Source organism: Nelumbo lutea, chromosome 4 (assembly GCF_056320005.1).
Source record: "Nelumbo lutea isolate HS-2025 chromosome 4, American lotus-T2T, whole genome shotgun sequence".
Lineage (NCBI taxonomy): Eukaryota > Viridiplantae > Streptophyta > Magnoliopsida > Proteales > Nelumbonaceae > Nelumbo > Nelumbo lutea.
The window spans coordinates 1,673,318-1,697,147 of record NC_142687.1 but is presented as its reverse complement, the minus strand read 5'-3'; the positions used below and the strand labels follow the sequence as shown (position 1 = coordinate 1,697,147).

The 23,830-nt window shown below is 39.2% G+C and overlaps 1 protein-coding gene across 12 annotated transcripts; it reads left to right on the top strand.

Moving 5' to 3' along the window:
• Positions 1-1,009: 1,009 nt before the first annotated feature.
• On the top strand, positions 1,010-22,530 carry LOC148853328 (calcium-dependent mitochondrial ATP-magnesium/phosphate carrier protein 2-like). Of its 12 annotated transcripts, none has more exons than XR_016094872.1 (7): positions 1,094-1,593; positions 1,773-2,269; positions 11,671-12,456; positions 12,599-12,689; positions 13,001-13,464; positions 21,972-22,044; positions 22,189-22,530. XR_016094872.1 is itself a non-coding variant. In XM_088941160.1 (5 exons), the coding sequence occupies exons 1-5, from the start codon at positions 1,807-1,809 to the stop codon at positions 21,987-21,989; spliced, it is 1,482 nt and encodes a 493-aa protein (XP_088797286.1). In that variant the 5' UTR covers positions 1,010-1,806; the 3' UTR covers positions 21,990-22,107. The 12 variants fall into 12 exon arrangements, 2 of the variants coding, with proteins under 2 accessions (XP_088797286.1, XP_088797285.1); XR_016094873.1 differs by having other exon boundaries at positions 22,184-22,530; XR_016094876.1 differs by having other exon boundaries at positions 1,010-2,269; positions 13,001-13,124.
• The last annotated feature ends 1,300 nt before the right edge of the window (positions 22,531-23,830 follow it).

Genomic DNA, 23,830 nt, shown 5'->3' with positions numbered 1-23,830 from the left:
CCTTTTTTTTTTTGAAGAAAAGAGGTTGTGGGAGTTTAGAGGGAGGCTTTTTGAAGCGTTTCCCACAGACGACACCAATTGATAGTCCGCGATCTGGCTGGTCCTAGCTGTCAACGATCTTGCCTCTGAACGGAGCTATAGGGAGCCTGAAACAAAGAAGATGAGGAAGCTCCGGGGGGAACCCAGTATGAATGCTCCGAAGCTCAAGTTAGAAGATGAGGAAGGCAAGATAAAACCGGATGGCACAAAGTTCACGTACCTTGTTCTCGGGGGGTCGGGAGCCTTTTATAACCACCTCGCGCACTCACTTCCAAGCTCTGTCAGATCGGGCATGATTATTTCTGAGCTCCTGCCAGTTCGGATGTCATCCCCTCTGGCTGGGCAGAACCGCCACTGCTCCTTTTGTCGGAGCCGTCTCTGCGACTGGTGACGATGGTGGCAGGTGGCGGTGGCAGGAGGCCGTTTGAAGTGTGGCTGTCAAGCGTCAGATCCCAAATCAGTCAGGTGCGCCGCCCTTGGATACGGACACCCTCGGTGCCAGGTGTGGTACGTTCGGTCAGCCTGGTGTTTGGGAGGCGAAGTGCAGGAGTGGCGAGGCGAGGTGAAGTCTTGAGTTCGGATAGGGGAGTGTCCCGAACTGCCATGAGGTGGGCCAGTTCGGGTCACTGCCTTGTGAGGCTCGAGCTCTTTGTAAGGAGCTCGAGTCTCCTAGTAGGGAGTTCGGACCGCTGGTTCCTTTGACGCCCGTGCCTTGGGTGCGCTGTTTGTCCCGAGCTGTTTGATTTTGCCACGTGGAGTGATTGCGAGGTCGGGCCAAATCTCCCTTCATCACTACCCAAAAATCGAAAATGATTTAGAGGATGTTTTTTTTTTATAATAGTTTAATTAATACTGCAGTAAATTAAATATAAAATAGGTTTGGGCTGTTAACCTGCTTCGGCGCAAACCAACGCCAGACCACACATCCAAAAATGGATATGCGAAAGTTATATTCTTATTCACATTTATCGTAATTCTGATATTAATTATTAATTAATTAAAATATCACATTCTCTCTTTTTCTTAAAAATCTCACATACCACCCCCACCCCTCGCTCTCTCTGCTTCCTCTCTTAAGTCTTAACTCAAGTCTAAACTTTTACATCGGGATTACAGCAGATATATGCATGTCGTTCCATCAAACACCAATCTCTCATGGCCACGTTCTTGCTATCTGACCTTGCCGGAGATCCTCCTTTCTCCCGGCCGATCTCCGGCAGAACTCGCCCCAAGATGATCTGAAAGTAAACCTTTCTTGATTGGCACGTGGGGCCTCTATTATAATTTCTCCATACATCTATCATTTTTTCTTTCTTGTCCCCACGGCAGTTAGTCCGGCGATTGCCTGTAAGAATTCATCAATTGTCGTCATATTCCGCTGACTCTGTTCTTACACATAACGTTTCTTTTATTCCTTCTCTCTGCTTCTTATTCTGTTACTACCGCTTGGAAGATTCTAGCTTGTTCCGCCCATCTGGAAATCTTTAAATCTTTTTCCGAATTTTCAGATTTTTTAAGGTTTTCCCCTTTTTATCTCAAGCGGCTGCAAAATTGGTTAGTTCGTCTTCTATTCATCTCAGGCTCGTGTTTTTTTTTTTTTTTGATTGGTTTAAATCTCGTGATTTTTGCTTAGAAGTGTTCTATGTCGGTTCTCTTTTTCTATTTTATGACATTCGATTTGGATCTCGAGCTTCAACCTCGTCGTTGAAAACTGAGAAGTTCATAAAAACCAGGTTTTGTTCTCTTCTGGTGGAGGAATTTTAAGGAATGTCTGGGGCGGGGCAGGCCGTCAAACACGTAGATTTTTCAAAAATGGAGACGAAGAAGACATCGGAAGATGAACGGCGTTCAGGTTGTTGCAATCCTGTCAAGACATCGGGGCCTGTGTCCATGGATCATGTCCTTCTAGCACTGCGTGAAACCAAGGAAGAGAGGGAGCTGAGGATCCGCAGTCTTTTTAATTTCTTCGATGTTGCGAATGTCGGATTTTTGGACTATGCGCAGATTGAGGCAGGCCTTTCTGCACTACAGATACCTGCGGAATATAAGTACGCAAAGGATCTTTTAAAGGTCTGTGATGCAAATAGAGATGGCCGGGTAGATTACCAAGAGTTCCGACGGTATATGGATGACAAAGAACTTGAGCTTTATCGCATCTTTCAGGCTATTGATGTTGAGCATAATGGTTGCATTTTACCAGAAGAGCTCTGGGACGCCCTTGTTAGAGCTGGTATTCCATATTTTCTATCTTATACTAATCTTATTTACCCTTTTTTTTTTCTTTTTCTGTTGTTATCCTGCAAAAAGTAGTAATACGCATAAATAGCTACCGTTAAAGTAGTTATTATTGGGTGCTTCTTACCTGTTGGAGAAAATTCACAAATTCACCCACGGCCACAAGCTTTCACTCTTCTACTAACTTTTTTTTTATAGACCCCCAAAAGCCAATCTCTTTCACAGCCCTGCAATCCTTACAACAGGAAGAAAAGCAAAAATCTACTCCTGACCCTACCCAGATCCATTCTTACAATTAGAGCACCATCCTGAAAGCCTAATCTCCCAAGATCAACAAACTAAGAGCATACCCACTAAATCCAACTTCAAAAGAACTGACACATAGCCTGCAACACGATTCCATCATTGAACCTCTTTGCTAACTGGAACCAGAACCCCTTTGCTTCTCTTTAGGACAAGCCCCCTGGAACCAGAACCCCTTTGCTTCTCTTTAAGACAAGCCCCCCCCAAATCTGGCAAAAGCTTTTTGAAACTTGTGCCACTCTTGTCTGTTTCTGGGATCTGAACCTTCTTACTGCATTAAGAACAGTCTCTGAATTCTTCAAGTTCTTGGAGTTTTCAATTATTCTTTCTAATTCTAAAGCCACATTCCTCTTGAAGATTTGTCCCACTGCCGGCCCTTGCTCCTCCTTGCAACCATCCCCTAACAGCCTCCGAAGACCTATTGTTTTGTGCTTCATCAATCATCTTTTCTTTTTTCTTTCACTGGCTTCGCTCTTGTCAGAAATCAACTTTTCTTTTCCTTTCCACATGATTGGCCTCCCACAATTTTCTTCCAGATCCTTAAACTTTTTCCTTGTAAATTCTCTCCCCCCCCCATAAATTCTATTTATGGGTTTCATCAATCATTATTTCATTTTCATTTGAATCCTTCATCACTCTCATCTTCCACCCCTTTATATTCCTACAGAGTTCTTGTCCTATAGCTCTGCTTCCCATTATAAACTACTGCTCGAAAAGCCCCCATTGACTTCTTTCTCTCCTTTTCTGTTTTGAGAGGAAATGGTAACTTTCATTAGCTTAATATGAGAAGAAATACAACTGTTGCCTACAGAGACATAAGGTGACCCCTCATCAAATAATCAGATTACAAAACAGCCCAAAACAAAGACTCCCGATTAAATCCTTGCTTTGCTAGAGTGTCTGGTAAAGCATTTTCTGTCCTCCTAGTCCATTTAAAATGTGCACCCAGCTTCCTTGTTTGCATCCAGCCTACTACTAATTTTGAGTGTCCCTCCACTTCTAACTGTTGAAAGCCCAATTGCTTAGCCAATTTGAGCCCCTAGAGGAGGGCCAACACTTATGCTCTAAGAGAAACACCCAACCCTATTGGGCCAGAAAAAATGGCCAAGATTCTTCCTCTCGTATCTATAAAAACACCCCTATTCTAGAGGGGCCTGAGTTACCGATAGAGTTTCCATCAAAGTTTAGTTTCACATTACACTGCATAGGAAAAGATTAGAAGACCAATCCTCTTGAATGGTAGAAGATGAAACAGAAGACCCTGCCATTATGCTCCAACCTCTAGTTAAGTCATCTATAGAGACATCCTTGAATAAGTCTAGAGTTTTCAACTAATGTATGGCCTTGATGGTGATCCTTTCTATAAGTTCAGGAACTGTTTTTTCTTTCCCTTGGAAAATCCTGTTATTTCTCTCTTCCCAAATTGCCCACAAGATAGCTATCCTTGTTCTCCACATCACCCTTACCTTCTTCTTTGGTTGTTGAAAGAAACTAGGGTAAAAAAGATTTACACTTGAGGGAGGATTCCACCTGCAATCAAAGAGAGAGGAGAACCAACCCCAAATAAGAGCAACAAAAGGACAAGATATTAATAAATAATAGGTATTCATTGTCTCACCACTCCTCAAGCAAAGGCTATAGACATGTGGGGACAAGCACCAATTTGGTCTTTTTCTTTGAATCACTTCCAAGGTATTAATTTTTTGGGAACCACTTCCCAACAAAAAGCCCTTTCCTTTGAAGGTATTGGAGCACACCATACTTCTTTAATAGGAAAGGATGTAAGTATGTAACCAAGTTAGTAGGTAGTACTAGAGCATTAAAAAAAGGAAGAACAAGAATAGCAGCTTGAAGAGGACTCGGTCCAAAATCTACTATTAGGACAAGACTGGTCCAAATACACTGAGTTTAGAAGAGAAAATAGTTCATGTGTCGATCCCACTTCTGAGTACCTCAAACCTCTCCTTAATCCTAGATCCCATTAATTCTCAAAGACACAAAAAGAAGAAATAATCTTAAATTTGTTCATAGAGAGGGAATGCATGATCGAGAATCTATCCTTAAGAGGAGATCAGGAGAGTCCCCAATCCAAGTGTCCTCCCCAAAATGAACCTTATTACCCAAGCATGCATCATGCCTAATGAAAGGGGAGAAAGCGGGCAGGACACCAACAATGTCTTTCCATGGGGAAAAACAAGATTCAAACTCAACTGGCCCTGGATCTGTATCAAAACCATTTTTCTTCTTAGATTTTGTGCTGTTAGTAATCTCCAAGAATTCTCCCACACCCTTTTCTTCGTTGTCATCCTCCTCCCTACACTTTAAAAGCTCTTCCTCCAGTCCTCCTCCTCCTCCTGACCTTTCTTCCCCCCTACCTCCCTTGTGTTCCCATTGATTTTTTTTTTTTGATTGGAAACGGTGACTTTCATTAAGGATATCAAATTACATCTTGCACTGTCAACCACTCAAACAAAGAGTGTTGACCCCAACATGACATCAAGAATTACAGTACAGCCCAAAAGAAGTTTTCCCTGAAGGTCCCCTGTTTTGCCAAGCTGTCTGCCACAGAATTTGCTGATCTCCTTACCCATTTGAAGGTTACTCCAACTTCCCTTGCCAAGCATATTATTTCCCTTATTTGCTGTCTAAACTTCCATACACCCAAACTCTTTGTTTGCAGCCACCCTATTATCAATTTAGAGTCCCCTTCCACCTCCAAGTTCTGAAATTCCCATTGTTTTGCAAATCTCAGGCTTTGTAGTAGAGCCAAAATTTCAGCTCTCATAGAGTCTCCCACTCCTATGGGACCAAAAGTATAGTGCCACCATTCTGCCCTCCCCATCCCTAAAGACTCCCCCAACTCCCGAGGGTCCTGGGTTACCCATGGAGCTTCCATCAAAATTTAATTTGACCCTTTGTTGTGCTGCAGGTGTCCAAGAAGGCTGAGGGACAGGTTGTTTGGTTGAAGAGTTTGCCACTGCTGACCATCCCCTTTGTATATCATCCACTGAAAAGTCTTTAAATAAGTCACTTACTTTCAGCCAATGTATGACTTTAATGGCTACACAGTCAATAATTTGTTCTGTTGATCTTTGTGCCCCTTGGAATATTCTGTTATTCCTTCTTTCCATAAGGACCAAAGAATGGCTGCTCTTGTTGCCCTCCACATCACTCTCCCCCTTTTCTTTGATAGGAGGAAGAAGCTTGGGTTGAAATGACTTGTCACATTTGGAGGAGAGATCCACCTACAACCAAATAAGGAAGAGAACCAATTCCACACACAAGAAGCAAAGGGACAAGAAAGTAACAGATGTGTAACTGTCTCACCATTTCCTAAACAAAGGCAACAAACATGAGGGGAGAGGCAATGATTTGGCCTTCTTTTTTGTAGATTATCCAGAGTATTAATTTTTTGGAGCACCACCTCCTAACAAAAGGCTCTTATTTTTGGGGGTACAGGACTACACTAGACTTCCTTTGTAGGAAAGGAGTCTCTTGGGTGTGAGGAATGAAGGAGGGAAGAGAAAAAAGAGGCACAGGTATAGGAGCCAGAGGGGGACTCTGACCAAATTCTGTTGTCCTGGTAAGAGAGGTCTAGGAATGTAGTATTAAGAAGGGAAATTAGTTCATCTACTAAGCCCATTTCATGTTCCCTTAACCCTCTCCTTAATCCTAGATCCCAAGAGTTTTCATTAACAAGCAATGAAGAAATCACTTTCCCTTTATTGAGGGACAAAGAAAAAATAGGTGGAAATCTGTCTTTGAGAGGAATGTCCCCAAGCCAGATATCCTCTCAGAAACGGACTTTGTTACCCATACAAGCATCATACCTTACCAGTTGAAGGAAAGATGGTAGCAAATTGTGAATTCCTTTCCAAGGAGAAGCCCTTGTTGCCCTAGGATCAAGGCCAGTGTCCCATCCGTTGTCTGCCATGCCATGGATGCTTACAATTACCTTATGCCATAAGTTCTCTTGTTCTAAGGGAAACCTCCATAGCCATTTACCCGGCAGTGCCAAGTTCCTAAGTTTAATGTTTCCTACCCCTAGGCCTTCACTATCCCTACTCCTTGAAACCACCTCCCACTTTACCAAATGATCATTTTTTGTATCCCCTGGCTCCCACAAGAAGTCTCTCATCAGTTTCTCCAGTTTATTGGCCACTTTTAAGGGGATCCTAAAGGTTGAGGGGTAATAGACTAGCAAATTAGTCAATGTTGAATTTATTAGTGTTATTCTACCCCGTAGAGAAATGTAGTTTCTCTTCTAGCCAGCAAGCCTTTTTGTGAATCTTTCCACTACCGGATCCTAGAAGCTGACAGAAGTCGGGTTCCCTCCCAAGGGTAGACCAAGGTACTGTAGAGGCCACTCACCTACTTCACAACACAACAAACTAGCTAGGCTTTCAACCTCTCCTCTTTCCTTACTTAATCCTGCTACACAACTTTTGCTCCAGTTTACTTTGAGGTTGGAGACCTTTTCAAAAAGGGATACCACCCTTTGTAAATTTGTCAATTCCTCCCTTTCTCCTTCGCAAAAAATTAGAATATCATCTGCAAATTGTAAATGGGTAACCACCACATTATTCCTTCCAATTCTCCAACCTCGTATCAAATTGTTGGCATCAGCCCTTGAGATCAAATCACTAAACACATCTGTTATTAGAGTGAAGGGGAAGGGGGACAGGGGGCCACCTTGTTGAAGGCCCCTTTTAGCTGGAAATAAATCTCTGGCAACTCCATTAACCAAAATGGAATAATGACAGGAGGAAATACAACCCCTTATCCATTTGCACTATCTCGCTCCAAAACCTCTCAACCTTAACACTTCTAGAAGGAAATCCCAATCCACCAAATCATAGGCTTTCTCCAGGTCCAATTTGCAAATTAGCCCTTTTTCGTTTCTCTGTTTTTTAAACTCCATACACTCATTTGCAATAAGGATTTGGTCTATTATTTGTCTTCCAAACACAAAAGCCCCTTGATTTGGAGAGATTAAAGATGGAAGAACTCTTTTAATCCTCTCAGCTAACACCTTGGAGATAATTTTGTACATGCTACCCACAAGGCTTATGGGTCTAAAATCTTTTGGGTGGGAGGCATCTAGGGTCTTAAGGATCAAAGTGATAAAGGTAGCATTTGCCCCTGAGTTGAATTTTCCCCTCTCAAAGAATTCAGCAAAAACTTCCACTAAATCAGCACCCACAATTTCCCAGCAATCTTGAAAAAAAGCCATCGTAAAACCATTTGGGCCCAGGGCTTTGGATCTTTCCATAGAGAATATAGATTCTTTTATTTCTTGGACTTCAAAAACCTTCTCCAGGGATTCCATCAATACCCTAACACCTCTTCTCCAATCAAAATTTTCTAGGGTCTCTCTGGAGCCTCCCTGACTATTAAAAATACCTTTGAAGTGATCCACAAAAGCCTGTGCTATATCCCCTTCCCTAGTTAGGGTTTGCCCATTCCACACTAGCTGAACAATAGAGTTTTTTCTTTTTCTCCCATTTGCTACTAAGTGGAAAAAACTTGTATTTCCATCACCTTCCTTTAGCCACCTACATCTAGATTTCTGTCTGCAGAAAATCTCCTCTTCCCTCAAAATCTCATCCAGCTCATGCTTTAGTCTCCACCTCTCAGATTTCGCTTCCTCTCTTATTGTCCTTTCCCCATCCAGCTCATCTAATTCCTCTATTCTATGTGAGATGTGTGTCTTTCTTTCCTCCAAAGACCCAAAAACTTCCTTATTCCATTCTTTGATCCTGCCCTTCAACCTTTGCAGTTTTTTGTAAAATCTAAAACCCTTCCATCTAAACTCCACTTGGTCTTCTTCCCACCATTCTTTCACTTTTGATTTGAAATCCGGATGTGGCAGCCACATGTTCTCAAACCTAAAAGGGCAGGGCTCTCCTCCCACTATTTCTTCAGAGATGGTGATAGGACAGTGATCCGAAGTAGTTCTAGGTAAGGCCCTAACCATTAGACTCCGCTACCTTTCCTCCCAATCTAAAGAAAAGAGAAATCTGTCTAGCTTGCAACAAATAGGTATCTCTAGAAAATTGGACCAAGTGAACTTTGCTTGAAGAAGGGGCAGCTCTCTCAGTTCATTTGTATCTACAAAAAGATTGAATTTTCTCATACTGGAGGTAATCCTATGGCTAGGGTTATTTGTTTCCTGAAGGAACCTAATCACATTGAAATCACCCCCCAAACACCATGGGCCCTCCCACAGACCCCTGATTGCTGCCAGCTCTTCCCAGAAATCTTCTCTCTCCCTGTAAGAATTCGGCCCATAGACATTGGTTAGAACCCAAACAAAACCATCTGTCTTTCTTTTTATCTTGATTGAGACTGAAAAGTTTCCTATCAGTTCTTCCATGCACTCAAAATTATCGCTCTTCCATATAGTGATGAATCCTCCAGAAGATCCCCAAGATTGTGAGAAGGCCCAACTAATTCCCCTAGCAGTCCAAATCTGTCTTATCCACATCCATCAATTTGGACTCTTGAATCAGCATAAAGTCTGGCTTCTCCTTTCTTAACAGCTCTCTTATTGCTCTTCCCAAACCTCTTACATTCCAGCTTAAAATCTTTATGTAGAAACAAACTAAACTCTGTCCCCCTTTTTTATTCACACCCTTTGCTTTACCTTTTCCTATCTTTTCTCTCAACGCTCCCTTTGTCATACACTACATCACATCGCAACCTCTCCACCTCAGTTAGTTTCTTCTTCCTCTTCTTGTTTGAGCCTCCTGTGATCTTGCTTTAACCCTTTTGCTCACTCAACTTTCCCTTTCTGACCCTTTTTCTAACCCTACCTCTCCTATTATTTTTTTGTGACCCTTTTTTCCTTGTAGTCAAAGCTTCTAACTCCTTCCTCACCTCTTTTGGCTTTGAAAGAGGACTGTCACCCTCCCCACCCTTTCTCCTCTCACTTTCTAGTTCATCCTTCACCATGATCCTAAGGATCTCCAAAATCATCTCCCAGATTCTGTCACCTTCCTCCCCGTCAACTGTCGGCATCTTATCACTACCCACTACTTCTGTCGAAGCACTGGCAGTGGCAGACTTGGATGTCGGGCTGGTCTCCCCTGTGAACAAAGGACTAGAAGAAAGATTAATACCCACAAAAACCAAAGGAGACATCATACCTTGTGACTGAGAAGAAGACACACTAGGATTTGGAAAGTTCTGGTTTCTGAGACTTAGCCTTTTGCCAGGGGTGACACTCTTTGAATCAATACTTGGAGAAAAGTTTGGGGGTATGGGGTCTGTCATTGCCTTGCCGAGAGCTAGTGGGAGTGTTCTACTACAATCAGTTCCTTCTTGTCCTTGATCTTGTACGTTTTCTGGTTTTCCGTCCCTTTCTGACTGAGTTTCCCTCTCAACCGAAGGACTTGCATTTTCCACCATCGTTGCCCCTACTTCCAATCCATTAAAACGCTCTTCAAATAGTAAGGCTAGACCGTTTGCCTCCACTGAGTCCATCAAAGCTTTTGATTTGCTTTCCACACTTCATGGGCTAGGGGAAACTGTAAAAACTCCATCATTTGTATTCTCTTCATTGCAGCTGACCCAATCTGTATCAAACACATCGTCCTTGTCCCTTTGCCGATCGTACCTTGGGCTTGGTTTCTCTGGGCTAATAGAGTAGGAAACCAGCCTGGGTTTCCATGTCCATACTCCTTCCGCACTGTTCTGATCTCTCTGTTTTTCTAATTGGTTGGTCTTGGGTTGGGACGGTGATAGACCGGGAGAAACGTCTGGTGTCGCTCGATTCCTCCCTCCTGTCACATGACTTTTTAGGCAGTCACATGACCTCAAATTTGGTCCACCTCTGTTTGCTGGCCCAACTGGATTCGGCTCAGTTACTTTCGGCCTTAAAACAGGGCTTTCTTTACCCGGCCCCACGTGCCCACTTAAGGGCCCACGTGGCTGTTTCAACCAATCAGTTTGCAAGCCTGTTTCACCAGCTGCCCCCTTCGAACCACAAAGCCCAACGTCCAGCTGTCTTTCTTCAGATTTTGACGCAACCACCTGGGCAAACGATCTGAATTTAGCCATTGGGGTTTGAACTCCTGAGCCTGATTTGTTGATAAATAGAGGAAAAAGTTTCTCTGTCTTCGTCTTCTCCAGAGCCACAGTTTCAACTCCAGAGCCATTGAATTTTCTTCAGTTGCAACTCCTAAACTTCTCTCTACCCCAATTTGAACTTCACTATCACTCTTCTACCAACTTTCACCATGACCAGATTACCAGAGTACAATCTTTCCTGGTATCTTATTATTATCAGTCACAACAGTTGCAATTTGTTTTAGCATTTCATTTGATATTGACAGCCACTCTTGCTAGGAGTAGAAGCAGGTATTGCAATGTTGCAAAAACTATAAGCAAGGAAGAAGAGCTTAATTTACAGTTGTAACATTACCTGTGTTAGTGGCAGAGATAAAAGAGAGAAATTGATCTAAAGCACAGGCTTTATTTCTTTTAAAGGGAATCTCCAGAAAACTAGTTAAAAAAACTATACATTACACTTTAGGGTTCGGAAACGATGCCGGAAAGACATGATACTGGAAAAACTTTTAACCAATCAACCGATATCATAAAAGTGGTAACCAATCAGGTGGGTTTTTATCAAAATTTACGCGGGGAGGGGGGGGGGGGCTGGTTGATTGGTCAAATCCTTTCCAGTATCATGTCTTTCTGGCATCATAGATTTTCCCTATATGGTCATTCTTGGGCACAGGGTGCAGGTGGTCATTTTGGACTTTTCTTTTTGTATGTTGGTGTCCTTGGGTGCATCTGTTTTAGTGTTGTCTTTTCTCTCGGGTGATTTCTTGTCACCTTTCCCTTTGTATTCTCTTTTTATTTTAATGAAAATTTCTTTACCCTTCCAAAAAATTATTGGGATCAGATCCATAGATTTTCTACTGCTTAAAACCAAATATCCCTTACCATACCACTTCAAAAAAATTATTTGAATTGTGGCTTTTCCCATAGTCATTTATGACTTAACAGTCATATATGCACTATTTTGGTATTTCCTTTTTTCAGTCAGTTTTCCTTCTATAAGCCATGGCAGTTTATTTTCTGCAGGGATTGAAATTGATGATGAAGAACTTGCCCGTTTTGTGGAACATGTGGACAAGGATAACAATGGAGTTATAACATTTGAAGAATGGAGAGATTTCCTTCTACTCTATCCCCATGAGGCTACTATTGAGAATATTTATCATTACCTGGAGAGGGTATGCCTTGTAGATATTGGGGAGCAGGCTGTTATTCCAGAAGGCATCAGCAAGCATGTCCATGCAAGCAGATATTTAATAGCAGGAGGTGTTGCAGGAGCAACATCCCGTACTGTGACAGCTCCTCTTGATCGCTTAAAGGTGGTTTTGCAAGTCCAGACAACACGTGCTTGCATTATGCCTTCCATAAAGGACATATGGCGGGAAGGTGGTTTTCTGGGATTTTTCCGAGGGAATGGATTAAATGTTCTGAAGGTAACACCTGAAAGTGCTATAAGGTTTTACACTTATGAAATGCTGAAGAATTTGATTGTCAATGCTAAAGGGGAAGAAAAGGATGGTATTGGTACTTCTGGGTGCCTTGTTGCCGGTGGTATTGCAGGTGCAGTTGCACAGACTGCTATTTATCCAATGGATCTTGTAAAAACTCGATTGCAGACTTATGCTTGTGAAGGTGGAAAAGTTCCTAAACTCAGAGCTTTAACAAAAGACATATGGATTCAAGAGGGGCCTCGAGCCTTCTACAGAGGTGTTGTTCCTTCTCTTCTTGGGATTATTCCTTATGCAGGAATAGACCTTGCTGCATATGAGACCTTAAAAGATATGTCAAAAATATATATTCTCCATGATAGTGGTAAGATCTTCCACATTGCTTTTGCTTATGCTTTGTTTTTGTTTTTCCATTTTTGTCTTCCTTACCTTTTCTTTCTTTGTCGGTGCTATTAGATTGCTATTATAATTTCTTATGTTATCCTAAAAGTTTATATTTTCCATAGAACCTGGCCCACTTGTGCAACTGGGATGTGGAACAATTTCGGGTGCTCTTGGAGCGACATGTGTTTACCCATTACAGGTTATCAGAACAAGGTAAGTTCTCGGTTTTTGATGTATTTAGAACTTGTTTTTTGGTTGTCTTTCTGAATGGTTCTGGAGGGACCATTACTTGATGTAATGGTAAAATCTTGGGCTGGCATGCATGAGAATGCGAGTTTGAGTCTGAGGGCAGCCATTTTGTGCAAAAAATGCCAAAGGTTAGTGCTGTACCCAGTCTACCCCTCCCAAAATTCCCCAGATAGCTGGGACCAATATTGGGTGATGCTCCCCCTTTTTTCTGAACAGATTTGTATCATCCTTGAGGGTTCCATCTCTTGAATCTAGTTTTTACTATTGATTTTCAGAATGCAAGCCCAGCGGTCTAATACAGCTGCTTCTTACAAAGGAATGTCAGATGTCTTTTGGAGAACCTTCAAGCATGAAGGTTTTAGAGGATTCTACAAAGGAATCTTTCCGAATCTGCTCAAGGTTGTGCCATCTGCAAGCATTACGTATCTTGTTTATGAAACTATGAAAAAGAGTCTTGATCTTGAATAATGGATAGGATGGCTTTGCCTGATGGCTACCATCATTGAGAAAGCTGGCTTCAGACTTTACATTGATGGTGGTAGTGGGAATGATGATGATGATAACAAGAAAATGTTACTAAGGGATGGGCAATGGGATTATTTCAGTTAATATTGGCAAGATGATACTTCCCATTTCACAATACAAGGTGCATTATTGTATAGTCAAAGTTTTTGCAGGCATGTTTGAACTAACTACACTGAGTTACCTCAAGTTATGACACCTGACTTCCATGTACTAGGTATAGTTCTCTTTCTTCAAGATTTTTATTTCTTCATTCTTTTTTTGTGTGTCAGAATTGCTCTAAGTTGAACAAGCTATTTGTTTTGCTTCCATGAGTTCAGGTTTTGCTTATGAATCATTGGCTGCTGTTCTCTGAGTACATGTAAAGAGCTTGAAATGCAGACCCTGTTCTTCTGGCTTTACTTGCTACGTTTTGGGATTTTATGTATGGTTTATGTTGGGGAAAAGGCACAGACATAGGTTAGACGATAATTTTTTAACAAGCAATCCATGATACTTTAATAATGTCCAAGTATGTCAAGGTGTACAAAAGAGGGCCCTGCTATTAGCTCCAAAAGGCTTTACAGTGTTCCACCTGTACACCCAACACAGACTGATTGCAAAGATTTTCAATTTGGCTATAATTCTCTCTCAACCTACCAGCTGATTGCAACCATTTCCGTTTTGTGCGTATTAATTTTCCCAATTGTGCATCGACTTTTTCTACCTTGTATATTGTTTCAGAGGTCCTGCTCGGGATATGGCTCTGTTTAACAAAATGTGTAGGCATGTCCATATGTGTTACTTCCAGACTTATTAATGAAGGGATACAAAAGTTTATCTAGGTTTGAATTAGAATGCAATAAGGTTACTTGTTCAGACTTGAGCTTAGTTTATGCAGTTTTTCTTTTTTTTTTTCTTTAATTGGCATCCATTCACTGCATACGAGCTATTTTTATATATGAATATTGAATTTATGTTTACTTGCTCGTGTGCCACATCTATCACTTTGCATCTTATCTTGCCATTACAATGCCCTGCTCATTTTAAGGTTAACTTTACCAACATGTTGTTTGAATAGAGAATACCAGTTGGTTTATAAGGATGTTGGCATGTAACATGTTGCAGAGTGCTTAAAAAAACTGTGGATATGCAAATGTAGGGATGGATTATGGGAAAACTAGATTGGACAAGATTCATTGTTTGTTGAGAAAATGAAGGAAAGTAGGTTAGGATGGCTTGGGCATGTGTCCATTGTTAAGAAGTTCTACCTTATATATATATATATATATATATATATATATATATATTCAGAATGGTGAAAGTGTCATTGTATTAGGAGGGAGAGAAAGTCTCATAGACTAATAATGGAGAGTTTAGGCTGTTAGAATGTGTGCAAGGACAAGCAAGTAGACATATTAACTGAACTGAACAGATTAACTTATGAATTATGGCTTCTTTTTTTGGATGAAAACTACAGAAACGACTTCGGATAAGAAAAGAAGGAATACAAAAAGTAGCCTTGGTGGAAGCAGCATTTTGAGCTGGACCAGGCACTGAACCAGAAAGAGGCTGGTTTAGTTTCCTGATTTTATCAGCGAGTTGAACCACAAGACTGGTAGAAGTAACCAGTTTATGTACCAGAGTGGTGTCGTTCAGGTTTGACCTGGTTCTACTCTCTGGTCCATTCTAGTTTTCAAAACATAGAGTGGAGGAACTAAATAACAATGGGAGGAGTAGAATGTCTGCTCATGTCATCTATATTGGTTTCTTTCCTTGATATGGTTCTAATGGTGGATTGTCTCCACAATAGGGCCTAAATCATAGTTGGTGTTCCTTTTGTTATACTTTGATATTTCATGGTCTTTACTCTTTTTGTTTGTGGAATTTTACATCTTTGGCCGCAGCCATCTTTGGATATTGATTACAATAGGTTTTGTTGCATGCTGGTATTACTAAGAAGAAAAGGGAGGGTGAGAAACCCTCAACCAAGTACGGAAAGAGTGCCTATATTAATATGCACAAATCATTTACATTCAGCTCCTATACAAAAGGCTCAGAAAATAATAGACATCCAACTATGAGAGAAAGAACTGGCTGGCACTCCCATGAAAAAGACTTGAGCACCCAGCTGACTGAATTTAGAAAGACAGAAATAGAAATAGATGGATTTTTGACAGATACAAGTCGTATTTCATGAGATTTTTTTATCACCAAAAAAGGATAATTTCATTAATGAGCTGAAATAGTACAACAAGAGGTTGTGATTACAATCAAGGAAATATTGAGATCCTCTGCTCTCCCACCCCACCCATACATATTGCATCACTGCCCCAAAAAGTTGTTGTCTATTAACACCCTGTTTTGCCAAGCCATTAGCAAACCTATTGGCTGATCTTTGTATCCTCTGAATATCTTCATATCCTTTGAGAACCATTTACCTCGTCTAGATTCATTCTTGAAGCACCATGCAACCTTTGCCTCCCCCCTTGGCCAGCTGATAGCCTATCTTGCAATCTACTTTGACAATCAACTTTTCTGCTCTCAACTCTTAGGCTTTTTGTACCACAAAACGTACTGCCTTCATCTCTGTCCTTACTAAGCCGCCTGCTCCTATTGAACCTGAGTACATTTCAAGAATTTTCCCTTTCTTGTCCCTTATTGCTCCCCCAATACCAGATGGCCCAGGATTGCCCATACTACTACTATCAAAGTTCAGCTTCCACCGTCCTCTCCTTGGAGGTTCGCAATCCTTTATAACTTTTGGCTTCTTAGAAGTGGATAGTGCAACTTCCCCTGCACCCACTTTCTGAGTAGGTCATCAAGTGTAAAATCTGAAATAATTCCATTGTCCTCATCCAATTTGAGACTCTTAGGCCATGTTTGGTTCACTGCTATGGGCCTCATTCTTTTAATTCTTGCTCATTCTAGGCAAGAATGGGCAAGAATGAATAACATTAGTGGTTACAAAATTCTTGCCAACAGCCACATTCTTTTTAAAATGAAAAATCAGCCCCATAGCACAAAAATTGACTAGCCTGCTGCATGAAAAATAATCACGCCCCATCTTGCTCATTTCATTCTTTGAGGAAACTCTACCTATAAAACTATTGCCATAGATGTTTACTTTTGCGAAAGCACTTTTACAGAAGTACTTTTATGAAACACTTTTATAAAAGTACTTTTACGAAAGCACTTTTATAAAACTACTTTTACATGAAAGAACCTTTTACGAAAGTACTTTTATGGAAGTACTTTTACGAAAGCACTTTTATAAAATCACTTTTACGGAAGTACTTTTATAAAAGCACTTTATGGAAGTACTTTTATAAAAGCCCTTTTATGAAAGTACTTTTATAGAAGCACTTTTATGGAAGTATTTTTATTAAAACACTTATAAAAGCACTTCTACGAAGTACTTTTACGAAAGTACTTTTATGGAAGTACTTTTACAAAAGCACTTTTATGAAAGCACTTTTACAAAAATACTTTTATGGAAATACTTTTACAAAAGCACTTTTATGAAAGAATTTTTGTGATAGTACTCTTATAAAAGCACTTTTACGGAAGTACTTTTACAAAACATCTATGCCAATTGATAAACATTGACTATTGGAGACCTAGGCTGGTGGTTTGTGAATACCAGCACTTTTTTTTGAAGAATGAAAATGAGTAACATAGGACACTTGTTAGTCTAAAAATAATTCATTTTAGGAAAAAAGTGTTTGGTTCATAGCAATATTTTCTCATTCTACCTATTTTTACCCATTCTTTTCCATTTTAGAATTTCATCTCGGGTAAGAATGAGAATTGAACCAAACATGGCCTTAGAGTAATGGTTTCTGCATTTCATGAGATTATGTAGAGATGCTAGTTTTATTTTTATGGATTAGACTTTAGTTTCTAGCAATTTCCACCAAGGTTTAAAATGTTGATGTCAATGGAATTGTCGATTGTCCAAATATAGGAAATATGTCGGAAATATCATATTATATGCAAAAATATAGAATGATATTTTATGAAATGATAGAAGAAGCATAGGTACACCTTTTTAAATTATTATCTTGTTCCAAATTATTAAACAATGCTATATAAAAAAAGGTTCTAAAGTTGTCTTGTAAATCTTAAGATTCAAAGCTATAAATCAAAATTTAAAGTCATAGAAAATCAGTGTTTTAAAAGCGCAAGGCGCAAGGGCCAATTCGCCCAAGGTGCGCGCCTTTTTGAAGCAAGGTGCAAAAATACAAAAAATTGCAAAAAAGTAAAAAATGTCAGAAAATTCAAAATAAGGCCAAAAAATTAAAAAAGAAAAGTAAAAAATAAAATATATTAACCATAATATTAATAAGAAATATGAACTTAAATTTTAAAATTACTGGTTTAAAAAACCTATTATCTAAAATTAAAATACATAAACGTAACATGTAAAGCATATTTAAATGAAAATTTAAAAATAAAATCAAACATATAAAACATTTTCAAGCATGTAAAGCCCACAATCTCTTTTTTTCCTCAATTGCATTACTTCAAGTAGCTAATGTGATGTAAAACATATTGTATTCCTGATTCTACGAGTCACCTTTGTGTCGCGCCCCTCGAGGCAAGCCCAAACAAGTCCATGTTAGGGTCTTAAATTCTTAATTCTCACACAAAAAAATAATGATTTTATAATTTTAATTGCCTTTTAAGAAGATATTTTATTAAGATGAATGAATGAACAACATTAGCCAATAGGGGTTTCTCGGAGCTTGGTTGGGTTGGATGATGACTTCTATGGAAGTGACAAATTTTTACATCTCATTTCATCTCTTCTAGGTTGACTTTCTTTGATCCCCCTTTCTTTTTCCCACTATTCCTTGTTTATGGAATTTTCTTAATGATAGACTTCAGGGTTTTCTAATTATACATTTCTAAGTTGCTTGTGGTAATCTTTGTTTTGTAGCTTCGATTGCTTAGTTTTCTATTTTTGCTCTATGTTCTGCATAATGTGATTTATTTCATATACGATTTGTGTTTTTTATAGTATGTTTGGTACTATTAAATATCCCATGTCTAGAATATTCAATGAAAACTACAGATGCTAGGGTGGGATCATATTGAGGATTTGTTAAAACTTGAATGGGGCGTTAGTGTTGAGATCCATAACGATTCTGTACTCACATAATTGTTAAGGATGGTGAACTTGGGAGTGGTTGTTAAGGATTGTGCTTAAGTTTGTAGAAAGATTGCAGCTATTATGTACATGTTTAGTTGGTAGATTTCTCAGTTCAGATCCTGGTGTTAGTTACATTTATAAATGGGATTTAATCAAATGGAGTCAGTATGACTTCAATAAAGTTATAAGGTTAAATGCAGGATTGTTCTTGTTTATGTTCTAAAAATAGGATGGAGCAAAGGTAGTGTTTCAGAGTGAAACAAGAGGTACATTTTGGTACCCAGAGCTGTGTTTAGGCAAATGGTCTCCCATGATTGGTAAGGCTGTTTGGTTTGAAACAAGAGGTAGGGAAAGGGAGTCTGTTAGGTAATATGGCATTAGGCAAGGAATATGTAGGGTAGGAACTTCACTTAGATTAACATATTTGGAATTCCTCTTCACATGTGGTGCACCCAGACTTTCATGGCGATTGGCAATGTGTGTAGAAAATATGTGCAGTTTATCCCTTTGCATCTTAATTTATCATTTCTGGTTAGATGTTTGAGTTTTGAATTGTGATGGAAGGTGAAGATCCAACTTTGGGTGTCAAATTGACAGCCATTGTGTTGGGAGTCATAGGTGGAAATGAGGGGAGAGAGCGTTCAGAGAAGTTGAATGGCTGCAAAGGAGATGAAGTCAAATAGGCAGAGGGGAGTGGGGAAGAGGAAGGATAAAGGAAAAGAATAGTTTCGGAAGAGGAGATGGAGACATGTGGACCCATATGTTATTTGAGAAAAGAAAAGGGGGAAGTTCTCAAAGATTTGACACAAGTATTGAACAAGCAACTACAAAGGTTAAAATTTGATAAATCAAAGGGGTTTCTTTTAGGAGTGGGGTTGAGTAACTGGTGGGCCCACAAGGTTTCCCTTAATATGGAAAATTAAATCAGGGGGTTGGGATCCAAGCTTTGGCAAAGCTTAGTTATAAAGATAATTGGGATCACATGGTTAGGGAGTTTACTGAAGATAGAAATCAAGTTAATGAAAGTGGGCTAAAGTATAATTTTATGGGAGGTAAGAGCTCAACAAGATGATGGCTTTGTTTGGCGCTGACAATATTTATTTATAGGGACAGATGGTGTTTAAAGAAGAGAGTGGTCAAGATAATGCTGAGTAGTGATTGTTGACTCTCAAGATTGAGGTGAAGGAGGTTGCTCAGGGATCATTGTATAGGGCAATGATGCAATCACAAAAAAAAAATAATAATAAAAAGGGAAGAGAATAATCATTATCAAGTAAGGAGAGTTCCAAAGATAGCAGTTGCTAATGTGGTTTTATGTGAAGTTCTTGAGCAAAGGACTTAAGCGGTGACCTTGGAGGTGAAGTTCTCCGATCAAGATGAAGTGAACGAAGGTGATCCTGATAGAAATCCACGTCTTGTGACAGAAGATGGTAGGTTTGTGAATTATTTGCATTCGACAGGATGGAGAACTCTTTGGTCGGGGAGGTAAGAGATATAGATCAATTTCTAGAGGAAGTGAGGAGATCAATGGAGTTTTTGGCGACCAAAGTAGAAGATTCTGTTACAATTATGGATGCAGGTGTTAGGGTTGTTCAAAATGGGGTTGAGTTGTAGTTGTAGGAGTTAGTGTGTTGTTTTCTTCTTCTCTCAGGTGACTTCTTGTCACCTTCCTTGTACTCGTATTTTTCTTCTAATAAATTTTTTTATTAGAAGGCACTTGTATCTGAATCTATAAAAGGGAAAAGAATTATAGAACTTGGCCTTTTAATAGTGCTGAGTGTGAAGATGAGGGAGGAGATGAAGATGAACTTGCGGAGGTGGTTTTAGATGAAACTCATTAAGTTGATGGAATTGTTGATTTGAAAACTGTTGTAAATGCAGAGGGGTAAAGTCAGCAAAATTTTTGGATTGTTTTTTCTTGGGTGGTGAAGAATTTGTAAGGAAGATTTTTAAGTTGGAAGAGAAAAATCAGAAGAGAAATAACGAAGATTTTGTGGCTCATGAAGAGGTTGGTTTTAATTTAGGGATAAGAGAGTCACTAGATTATAGTTCACCCAGAGCCGCAGGGGGGGGGGGGGTTGCTAGAGAGGGCGGAGAAGTAGTTGCAAATCAAATCTTTAAGAAGAATGTTATTCTAGAGTTAGAGAGGATCAATGGCGGTTTAAAGGAGTTCAAGGAGCTTGAGAAAATTCTTGAATGCTACAAGACGTTTCAGGAGGCAGAAGAATTGGAATTGTTGAACCATTCAGGTTTTAATAGTCTTTATAGGTTGAAAGGGGGTTTATTTGGGGTTGGGCCTAACAAAAGGATGAAGAAATCAAAGAATGGTTTTAAGAGGAAAAGAGCTTCCTATTCAAGTCATTGAAGATGCTAAATAGGTGAGCTTTGATTGGTGTGTTGTTAAGTAGGAGGAGGATGATCTTTTGTAGTAAAAATTTGTTAGTTTTCTGGGGATTTGGTGTAAGGCTTGTGTTGGTTTACTTTTCCTATGGTTTCATGTGTTCTTTTTGGAGTTCGTTTGGATGTGATTTTTGTTGAATCTTGTCACTTTCCTTGTACTCTTGTTTTTTTTTTTTTTTTTTTGATAAATGAATGGTATTTTATTCAAAGGAAACAAAGTGATGTTACAACTACCCAAGGAGGCACGAGCTGGTACCTCTCCACAACAACAAAGTACTACATCAGGCTCAGAAATGAAAGTTTGCAGAGCTGCCCAGAATAAATGTTCCCTTGATACCCCTTGTACTCTTGTTATAGTTTTAATAAATTTTACTTTACATTCAAAGAATGTTTAAATTCAAAAGATTGGATTTAATTCAAAACCGAGTATAATTAACATATACTTGATGACTCTGAAGTCAACTTGTGGGTTAAAACATTCATATACATACATGTACATGCTTATGTAGTGGGGCGGGTTAACTAGTAGTGCCATTTAATGAGCCTCCTGAAGTGACCAGGGAATTTTACATGTGGCAAATTAGTTGAGAACACAAAAGGAGTCATCGAGTTCCTCTCCCCTCCCTTTTTACTTTTGGTATTATCCTCTCTTTTCCCATAATTCATGGGAAAAATGCCCCCCCCCCCCCTAATCCTAATACCTTGCAATGTTTGCAGAAAAAGTCAATAGATCTTGAAGGATACCTCCATGTAACATTTTTTTTTTTTTGCCTTATTCAATGTAGATGAACGGCTAATTTACACAATCAATGTCATTCTTCCTAGAAAATGTTAGTAAAGTTTACAATATTAGAATTGAACAAAATATGGGCTTCTTTAATAGTTTATGCCTTTTGAGTGTAGTGAAATATGAGTAATTTATTTGGATTGCTTCCCTTCCCTTTTCTTTTTCTAAAAATTTAGAAATTTGAATAATTGATTTGGATTTTCTTATTCAGTGATATGCAACAAATATGTGCAGGTTGATTGCATCCTAGATTTTATACATGATGGCAGACTTGGGTTTTCTTTTGAGCTTCATAATTTGCATTATTTGGTTTCCTTGTATTTTAGTAAATAGAAGTTAACTTTAAACTTTTGGGTATCACTATCTTAATTTTTTTGGTGAAAATTTTTATTCGTTTTTGCAGTTGCGGATGATCGAATAAGTAGATTTAGAAGTTCTTTTTGCAAGGACAAAATTGGTTTGTCCTGATTAGTGAGGTCATTCACTTACGAGCTCATCAAATACTCAATTACACCATTAGTTTTTGATAAGTTGATAATAGGGGGGGATGGGGTGGGAGAGGGGAAAGAAGGAAGAGGCTGATACTTGCATTCTTATTTTGTATTTATTATGTAGCTCAGCTCAACACTCAACTTGATAAAATTTGCCGAAAAACCGGATTACATGTTCTGTGTGGGTGCCTCGTAAATCATCATTTGGCCTTCTTCTTGGAGAATTTATGTTAGGTTGCCCTGAAAAGGAAACATGGATCATTTCAACTTCAAGCTTAGTTTTTTGAAATAATTTTGCAAAGAAAGGAAAGAGGGAGTCAGCCACTGCTCACTTTCCTGATTAAGATCTTTTTGGTCAGGCAACGTTAAAGCCGAGTTTTGATAGCAGAGCACATTTGAAAATGGATTCTCGTGTACCCTTGATTCTGTGGAATCAAATTAATACATTCATATAGTAATTTGTTATACTTATACATCAGCGCATATGCAGGTAGCATCTCATTTTTTATATTTGTAAATGTTTGGAAATGAAAATATCAAATCATGTGAAGATGTTAGAAAATGCAACCAACGTTAGCCTGCACGAATCCGGATTCAGTCCTCAAAAAATTAGTACTAACAACGTGCTCATAACACTGGACAGTCTTGAATTTGGAAGTTGGAACATCTCCCCATGAATGAAAAAAATATAAATACATCTTGTAAGTATTGTGATCACGTCTCAGCCTGCACAATACATGGGTTGTCGTGGTCATATCCGCAAAGTGACGGGATCTGCTCCTCACAAATGGGCACCTTACACGCACATCCACCGTGTATTAGGAACATCTCCCGTGAATATTTATTAATAAGTAGGGGAGATATTCCTAATGCATGATAGGATGTGTGTATGAGGCGCCAGTTGTGAGGAGCAGATCCGGTCTCATCCACAAGGCCAGGTAGGTACTTGCTAGCTCTCTCTAGTCTCTTCCTCCCATTCAAATAGGTACTCTTGATTCTTGCGCAATACATGGGGTTTTTATTGTTCAGTCTACCTCATAAATCTGTCCATCTCATAAATATTTAAGGAATGTATCACAACTCAGTGTATCATAAATATTTAAAAACCAAGGGGTGGTGGACCATAAGACATTTTAAAAACACATCCCTGTGATTTTACACTTTATTCAAGTAAAAGGAAATTTTATGGTCTATTGGTAGATTTTTTTTATTGGGTTCTAAAATGTATAGTCCCAAGTCCGTCACCTATTAGTTTTACCCTGCGATGAATTCCTCTCATAAATATTTTAATAAAAAACCCTTTAAGACCGTTGTAATTTGACTGTTTAACCTCTAATGTCTAATCTGACAATACAATTTACATCCTCTGCGCATTAATGAGAAATTACAAACACAATTTATAATAGAGGTTGGTTGTTTCAAAGGTTTGCACATTGATCCTAGCATTATCATTGGTTCTATACAAGTCATTGCGTTCAATTAATCCAGAATGACCCGTATAGAGAGAGGAGCATTGCACTATCATTGATTCTATAACCTGTTAGAATGCCATTGCGTTCAATTAATCCAGTGCCCGTGATTTAGTAAAGGAAGCTAAGCTTGTGGGTGAATTTGTTTTATTTTATTTTTAGATTAAAAAACACAATTTTAGGGGTTGAAAAGTATTAGGAGAAATAATTGGCTGATGTGGACACATGATTATTATGTATGAATTATGATATGAAGTAGGCAAACCAAACGTTGAAAAAAGATTCAGGGGATCCTGCCGAAA

Coding starts and splice junctions, on each gene's coding strand:
- LOC148853328 (XM_088941159.1), top strand. CDS start 1,807: ATGTCTGGGGCGGGGCAGGCCGTCAAACACGTAGATTTTTCAAAAATG. Junction 2,270..11,670: donor GGACGCCCTTGTTAGAGCTG/GTATTCCATATT, acceptor TATTTTCTGCAG/GGATTGAAATTGATGATGAA. Junction 12,690..13,000: donor TTACAGGTTATCAGAACAAG/GTAAGTTCTCGG, acceptor ATTGATTTTCAG/AATGCAAGCCCAGCGGTCTA.